General features: G+C 37.1%; 1 protein-coding gene across 1 annotated transcript in view; it reads left to right on the forward strand.

Annotated features, from left to right (window-relative positions):
* The first annotated feature begins 2,424 nt into the window (after positions 1 to 2,424).
* Positions 2,425 to 8,832, forward strand: part of LOC107600605 (serine/threonine-protein phosphatase 6 regulatory subunit 2-like) — an 18,976-nt gene continuing 12,568 nt past the window's right edge. Inside the window, exons 1-9 of the mRNA XM_016292541.1 lie at positions 2,425 to 2,474; positions 4,363 to 4,549; positions 4,646 to 4,783; positions 5,929 to 5,994; positions 6,242 to 6,354; positions 8,120 to 8,233; positions 8,310 to 8,436; positions 8,544 to 8,703; positions 8,827 to 8,828. Coding sequence (XP_016148027.1) covers positions 2,425 to 2,474; positions 4,363 to 4,549; positions 4,646 to 4,783; positions 5,929 to 5,994; positions 6,242 to 6,354; positions 8,120 to 8,233; positions 8,310 to 8,436; positions 8,544 to 8,703; positions 8,827 to 8,828 — 957 coding nt within the window. The remainder of the gene's footprint in view (positions 2,475 to 4,362; positions 4,550 to 4,645; positions 4,784 to 5,928; positions 5,995 to 6,241; positions 6,355 to 8,119; positions 8,234 to 8,309; positions 8,437 to 8,543; positions 8,704 to 8,826; positions 8,829 to 8,832) is intronic.

The raw sequence follows: 8,832 nt of genomic DNA on the forward strand, positions 1-8,832 counted from the left end.
TCTATCTATCTATCTATCTATCTATCTATCTGTCTGTCTGTCTGTCTGTCTCTGTCTGTCTGTCTGTCTGTCTGTCTATCTATCATTCTCAGTCTGTCTGTCGTTCGTTCTATCTATCTTTCTATCTCTCTGTCTGTCTATCGTTCTCTCATTCTGTCTCTCTGTCTGTCGTTCGTTCTATCTATCTATCTATCTATCTATCTATCTATCTATCTGTCGACCTCAAAATATGTGATATCTAGTGCTGAAGAAGTCATAAAGAAGTAATAATAACATTAAACACGATGGAGATTTCTATATAAATGTTATAATTTTGCTCAGCTCTGAAATATTTCTCTCTGTGAGTGTGTTCTATATAAGTGTGTGTTGTAATAGATTTGGTGCAGTAATGGTCTGTGACACTGTATGATGTAGTTTAGGCTGGCAGCTGACCTCATATCCGCTGATTAATCCCATTAAAAGACTAAAAAGGAACATGCTGCTATTGTTGGGTGTGTGTGTGTGAACACCTTCATGTGTGTTTAAACGAGCTTAGCTTATTCAGCCTGAGTCCTAGTCATATTACAGAACCATGATGTGGCTTAATTGAAGTGTGCATGGCATGCTTTCCTCAGCACTCATCTGATGATCTGTTCGTCTCACTGGTCTTGGTCATGTCTTGATGACTTGTCTTTGTCCCTACAGGTGCCTGTGTTGTAATATGAGGCAGCCTTGTGGATGGATGGGATATTTGACCACTGACCACTCGATCTAGTAAACCAATGTGTGTAAACTGGTCTCTGCATCCCAACTAAGGAAAACACCATCTGACTGAAGGTAGTTTACTGCCTAAGATGCTCAATGGGTGAATTATAAACAATACCAGCATTGGATTATACACATAACACCGCCCTGTATCATATTTGCTGACTGAAATTCAATGCTTGTTTCTTAGTCATTTTGGGCTGCTCTGGCACGTCACACTTTCTCACAAAATATGATGCATTTTGTAGCTTTTTTGCTTTTGACAACCATTGGTAAGGTGAAGAAGTATTGTATTATCCCTTAATCAGCAGAAAAAACTGCCACAAAGACATGATTCCTGTCTTTCTTTGGAAAGGTTAGAACTGTTCATTCAATTCGCTGCCGATTTTCACATGTACGTACTGTATGAATGATTCTGAAGACATTTTATGCCTAATCCTGATGTCAAGGATAAGAATTATGGCCAGTGACAGAAGAAACCCAGATGTTTTCTTCTAAATTTGTGGGTGTTTTACTACATCCAAACAACAGACAGAAAATGACAGATTTAGGCGAAACAGCTTATTTATAAACTTGTGTTTATATAAAGTTCTTTGACATTGAATGGAGTATTTGAACATATTTTTCAACCCCTTTGCAGATTGTACATTATATCATTTTTAAATAATTATTTTGTCATTTAAAACGGAAACCTTTGAGAACTAAAACATTTGACTGCTTTTGTTATTTTGGTAAGTGCAATAAAGCTGATACATATACAATACCGGTCAAAAGTTTGGGATCAGAGCGATTTTTTAAATATTTTTTTACTATGTTTCTTATGCTCATCAAGGCAGCATTTATTTGATAAAAAATACAGGGAAAAAATGTAATATTGTGAAATATTATTATGATGTAAAATAATGTTTTTCTATTTTAATATACATTAAAATCTAATTTATTCCTATGATGCAAAGCTGAATTTTCAGCATCATTACTCCAGTCTTCAGTGCCACATGATCCTTCAGAAATCATTCTAATTAGTGGTCTATATATCGCCAAGGCTGATATATCGGCCGATATTTGGCATTTTTTTAAATATCGGCATCGACCGATACATTTTCCTGTTTGGCCGATGCGTTCGAGGCGGGACTTTTATTTTGATGACGCTGACAGCGGCAGCGCCTGAGCACACCGCTCACAGTCTCCCTCTTGTTCGCTGCCGTCATTAACAGTTCTGTCTAATATGGATAGAAGTCTGTCTAATAATCAGATAGAACTGTTAAACAAAGGAATTAAAATGTATACAAAAAGTATTATAACGATTGCTTTTATATTATTAGTAATAAAAAGGCAAACATTATAAAACTTTCTTGTTTGCTGTCAGCATTCAGCAAACACGCATTTATATCATTTAAACAAATCTTTGAATGACTAATGAACATTTAATTTCACAAAGCTTGCAAACTTAGTCGGATCCAGTTGTGAGATCTTGTGAAGTGTGCATTTGTATCCTGCATGATCGCGTGTTCTCTGGGCGACGGTCGATCCGTGTGAATTGAATGCAGACATGAGGAGAGTTCAGCTTCACTGGAGACGCGCGGTCGACAAACTTTAAACTCGTGATTTCAAATTATGCTGCACTTTATGCAGTTGCCCACTGCCATATTCATGTAATTTCCACTGTGTGCTGTATGTAAAATGAGTGTTACTGAGCCCCCTGCTGACCGGGAGGAGAGACTGCGCTACAAGTGAGTGAAGAGATGAGCTGCTCTTAAATAAAAGGATTTGATATTTGGTCAATTGGAGATTACGTAATTTGTTGAAATATTTATTGATTGATTGATTCATGTACGCTATCAATTTATTAGCCAGGCTGAATAATTAAGATTTGGTCCAGTCTTATTTCTGTATTATTTACATGCTAAAAATATATTTAGCAGTTATTTTTATATTTTCAGTTCATTTTTATTTTAATTTGCTTTAGTACATTTTTTATTTCAGTTATTGTAAGTTTACTTCTATTTAAACTTCTATTTGTAAATTTTAGTTAGTTTTTTGAGTTCAAGTTTTTCAATTATATTTTTGTTTTATTTTATTTCAGCTTTATTTACTAATGAAAACAATTAATGATAGTCTTAGTTAACGTAACACGTGACAGCCTTGTCAATGGATAACAAACATTTCCAGTTCCTAAATATCTTAAGTGAATTTCCAGTAAATATGATATAAGATAAATGTATACCCATTAACTCTTTCCCCGCCAGCATTTTTTTTTTAAAGTTGCCAGCCACCGCCAGCGATTTTGATGATTTTCACTAATATTTGATGGCCTCCAGTATATTTTTCTGTATGAATATTTGAATATGCAATACACCAAAATAAAGATCAGAGCCTCTGCTTTTAAACAAAAAACATTTTTATTCAAGCTTAAAGCATTCTTTTTTTTATCAACACTTGAATATAGTTAGGTTTAATAAAAAATGCATTATTTTAAGCAAAAAGGTGATAAAATCACATTTTTATCAAAAACTACATCTGGATAATATTCAGTACGATTATCAAAGCATAAATCCAGTAAATCGCTGGCTCCAAAGCTTGCACAGACATATACGACTTCCTGGATCAACATTTTACTCCGTGACATTATGCAGTTTTCATTTATATGCTGTCTATTGCTGATGATCGCATTATTTTTCATATGCATCTGTTTACATAAGAGATCGCGTGTTTCTCCGTCCTGTCCACGTGTGTTTTTGTTCGGGAGGTTTTGTACTCGTTCAGAAGAAGCATAATAGCGCCCCCAAGTGTATAACAGTGAAAACACGGAAAGTCGTAAAAACTCGTCTTTGGCGTGGAAGCGTTTTCTTGTAAAAGACGAGATAACTCGCCAATGGCGGGGAAAGAGTTAAAGGCACAATATGTAATTTTCGCCGCTAGAGGGCACGTATTCAAAACAAACAAATGCGTAGTTTGATGACACCGTGACTGATTGTGGAATCATGGGAGTTGTTGTCTTCATCCCCACAGCCGATGCAATCCGACGGGACTCGGGCAGAAATCGTGTTCATGGATGAGCTAATGATTTATTAACGTAGTAGAATGAAGCAGGGTGAGGCTGAAAGCCGTCGAAGCAAAACGAGGCCGCTGAACGAACGTGACACACGGCTCGAAAGCAGCGGAGCTTTTATTATGCCACAGTCGACCGCTTCCGCTGCTTCCGGTCGTGCGTATGTGGGGTAAAGCAGCGCTGTTTTATCATACTAGATACATTTGAGTTCTGTTATAATGCTACTCTGTGTGGTCGTCACCGGTCTATTAAAATGCACAACATATTAAAGCGTCTTTGGTGTTTCCGGAAATCGAGGGGTTATGACGTCATTGGCAGGCGACACAATGACACTATGGACACGCTCCGTGAGACTAGTTAAAATTGCTTATTTCTCTGGATTTAAACATTCTTCGAAACATTTGGGATAATGCAAGTACACAAGTCAGCAAAATAGTAGTGGTTCTAGTGGTTTTTGGATATTTTATTAAATAAAATCTTACATATTTGCATTATATACTGAATTTATTTGCAATATATATCAGTCATCCACTAGGCATATATTGTTTTTTTCTCTGTCTCTCATGCAGGTATGCTAATGTAGCATGTGAGTTGTTGACATGCGATGTGTCCCTCATCAATGATAAAGTTGGTGGGGACGAGTCTCTGCTGAACACACTCTATAGTTACCTAGAGCAGACGTCACCGCTGAACCCTCTACTGGCCTCCTTCTTCAGTAAGACCTTCGGGAACCTCATCACCCGCAAAACAGAGCAGGTACGTAAACGTGTCTGCTTTTTCATGTGAAAATATTTGATTTGTTTCTGCATGAATCTTTCATTCTCCTCTTTGTTCATTCACTTTATTTATCAGGTGATCGGTTTCCTAAAGAAGAAGGAGGATTTTATAGGGCAGGTGTTGAAACACTTGGACACGTCGGCCATGATGGATCTAGTGCTGCGTCTCATTAGCAGCGTGGAGCCCGCCTGTCTCAGACAGGAAGTGCTTACTGTGAGTGCACACACGACCTACTGATTCATTTATAGGTGTTTCTACAATGGACACTTCAGCTCTGTGAAAAATAAACTCTCTTACACTCTCACAGTTTATTTGATTTGTCTACTAACAATGTCCAGTATTCATCACAGAAAAATTCTGTAATTTTTGTGAACGTTTTAATGCTTTCAGCAAATCTCATACAATAAAATGTGCTGTAATTGTACTGTGGTGGAAATCGCAGTGTTGGAAATGGCCCGTTAAGCATTATTTAGGCTATTTTATTAGTGTTTTATATCCTAAATAGACACAATTAAATCATATTACACTACCATTCAAAAGTTTGGGGTCTGTAAGATGTTTTTGAAAGAAGTCTCTTATGCTCACCAAGGCTGCATTTATTTGATCAAAAATTACAGTAAAACAGTAATATTGTGAAATATTATTTCAATCTAAAATAACTATTTTCTGTTGTAATATATACATTAAAATGTAATTTATTCCTGTGACGTAAAGCTGAATTTTCAGCATCATTACTCCAGTCTTCAGTGTCACATGATCCTTCAGAAATCAGTATAATATACTGATTTGCTTCTCAAGAAACATTTATTATTATTATGAGTGTTTAAGACAGTTGTGCTGCTTCATATGTTTGTGGAAATTGATACATTTTATTTTTCTAGACTCTTTGATGAATAGAAAGTTCAAAAGAACAGCATTTATTTGAAATCGAAATCTTTTGTAGCATTAAGTATCTCTGTCACTTTTGATCATTTTAATTCTTAATAAGAATAAAAAAAAACTATAACATTTAAAGGCTTTTTTTGATTATTTCAGTTCTTATAAATCTGTATATCTGAATGTGAATAATATATGATCTTATATAATATAATTATAATTCATCTCGTCATATACAATACAATTATATAATATAAATATGTTTGCCGAATTTATATTTAAAGTGTGGCAAGAGGAAAAACAATTAAATCTGTAGTTGTTTAGATGAAGGTATTCTAAAAGTTTCCAAGACAATTGTAATGTGACCTTCATAAAACAAAAAGAAAAAATGTCAACCCTGAGACATAAAAGTGCTCAAAACTAAAGAAACCCCTCTATCTGTGTGTGTATTTGTTTTGATATTTCATGTCCTCTGTTTTCAGTGGCTGAATGAAGAGAGGCTGATCCAGAGACTCATTGAGCTGATACACCCTCACAGTGACAGTGAGGTCAGTCACTACAGTTTCACATTTTCTGCAGAATGAACTACACAACAAACACACAACGTTTAATACTTGCAGTGTAGCGTTTGTTCAAAGCTCTTACTAGGTATGATGATTAGTAATAGTGATGTTTTTTTGATGTTGCTACTGAAAAAGTCCTTGTGAAACCAAAACATTTGATTCCATCTCTCAAATATATATTAATACATATAAAAGAAGACATATATTCATAAACGTGTTTTTGTGTTCACAGAGGCAGTCAAACGCATCTCAGACGCTGTGTGATATCATCCGTCTGGGCAGAGATCAGGCCAGTGTGCTGCAGGAGACGTCAGAGACCGACCCTCTGCTCACAACACTAGAGCTGTGAGTGTGTGTGTGTGTGTGTGTGTGTGTGTGTGTCAACACTTCCACTGCAAACTAGAGGTTTGCGCGGGACTGTTTTTTTTTAGTCCCGCTCCCGCAAGGTTCTATTCCGCACCTACCCGCTCCCGCTATATATTCACTCTTTGTTCACCCGCTGTCCGCTTAGAATAATTTTCTTCCCGACCCGACCGTTCCCGCTAAATTTAGATCTTGTTTCCAGAATCTCACATTTAAATTTCCGCTACTGAAAGAGAGATAGGCTTACAAATAAAAGTGTAGTCTGCACAAAATTGTATGTTATTTTATTCGGCTTGTCAAGAGTTTTGAATTTATTGACTTTGACTTGAATTTATATGAATTATCTTAAGACACAAAATTCGTTTAATATTTTATGCAACACAGTAGGAAAAAAAGTGTCAGGGAAAATAAAATGTATTTGTCTTGTCAGGATGCAATTCGTTTAACATTGACAACACAATAGGGAAAAAGTGTCGCAGAGAGGTTGTACAAAAATAACCTATTAGCTATTTTTATTTGTCTTTTTTTTTATTCGACATTTTTCTGTTAACACGGTAGGAAAAGTGTCGCAGAGAAAAATAAATACGACATCTTTCATTTAAAATTATAGGCTAAGCAAAATATAAGCAAACCGGGTTGAACGTCCTTCATGGACCGCGCATCCACACTTTGCTCCATCCTTATTCTGCTCTACCACTCATCGACAACCTGCCTGTTCTGTCTGAGGGCCGTATATTTACCACCGGTACAGCCTGCTCTGAGCATCGTTATGCACATGCTGCGCACAGACCACGCAAATAAAACACGTGACGTTTAAAGCATGCGTGCATAACAGTCCTGAGCGCAAGCTGTACCGGTGGTCAATAAGAATAAAGCGCAGATATGCTGTTCTAAATGGATGTCGGGAATGGGATATTGTTAGACTGCCCGCTCCCGTTCAAATTACACCAGAGTTACCGACCACTACCGCGTTTTATTCGGGAATGTAATTTGGTCGGGTAGAGCCGCAGGAATGCAGACTTCTACTGCAAACTGTGTTTGGTCACCTTTCATGTCAGCTAGACGGTGTCTTGCTCTCAAAGTGTGCAGTTGTCTGTCAAAATAAGCAGCAATGTGGCCCAGACTTTATCTAGGAATAGTTCAGAAATAGTTCACCCAAAAATAAACATTTTAGCTGAAAATGTACTCCCCCCAAACCCCACCCCCACCCCCCCTCAGGCCTTCCAAGATGTAGATGAGTTTGTTTCTTCATCAGAATAGATTTGGAGAGATTTAGCATTCCAGTGAATGGGTGCCGTCAGAATGAGAGTCCAAACAGCTGATAAAAACATCACAGTAATCCACATCTCTTGTCTCATGAAACATCAAAATTCACCAACATATTTGTTTAAACATGTTTTGGACTCTTTTCGCTTGTAAACTGTGCTTGTTTTGTGCTTATGTTTCTCCTGATTCAGACGAGATGACGTTTTCACTGAAGAAAGCAGTATTATGAATAGAGCACTTGTAGTTTACTTGGAAGGGATGGTTTGAAATGAAAAACATCTTAATAATGGATTTGTTTATTACAAACATGTGGCTTTTTACTTCCCAAGATGTTAATTGATGGACTGGAGATGTGTGGATTACTTGTGGTGTTTTTATCAGCTGTTGGAACTCTCATTCTGACGGCACCCATTCACTGCAGCGGATCCATTGGTGAGTAAGTGATGGAATGCTAAATCCAGCTGCTGTGTGTGTGTTTCAGACAGCAGAGCATTGAGGTCCTATTGAAGAACATGTTTGAAGGGGAAAAGAGTGAAGTGTGCATTGTCAATGGAACTCAAGTTTTACTCACACTGTTGGAAACGCGTAGACCATGGTGAGTAACACACACATATTTCATCACACACACTCGCATTCACTGTTACTAAAGTGTGTGTGTTTGTATGTAACAGTGTTGAGCAGGTGATTGACCCGTGCTCTCAGGGATTGGAAAAGACTTACACTGTAAACAACAGCATTTTAATGGGCATCCAAACACATCTAAAGCACTTTCACCACCTTCTGTTAAACCCACCCAAGGTTGGTCTGCTCATCCAGTTTTATCACAAGTCTTAAAAACTAAATGAAATCACAGAAAGATGGCACGCAGGGGACGTTAATGTGTTTCTGACTCTGTCCGTGTTTAGAAATGTGTGATGTTGACCACGATGGGCATTCTGGAGGAACCGTTTGGCAACGCACGACTGCATGGGTCCAAACTGATGGCGGCTCTCTTGTACACCAGAGCTCCCAGAATCCACCACGAACTCTGCCAACTGAACATGATCAACCTGCTGCTGGTTATTAGTCATTCTTAGTCTAATTGACAAATAAATAAAATGTTTTATTGTATTTTTTTTTTTTTTTTAGATTACGTTTAAATTTTTAGTTTTTACATTTAGATTTTTGTAAATAAAAAAACATTTTAAGCAGTAA

Source organism: Sinocyclocheilus grahami, unplaced genomic scaffold (assembly GCF_001515645.1).
Source record: "Sinocyclocheilus grahami isolate Dianchi unplaced genomic scaffold, SAMN03320097.WGS_v1.1 scaffold14.1, whole genome shotgun sequence".
In the NCBI taxonomy this organism is placed as follows: Eukaryota; Metazoa; Chordata; class Actinopteri; order Cypriniformes; family Cyprinidae; genus Sinocyclocheilus; species Sinocyclocheilus grahami.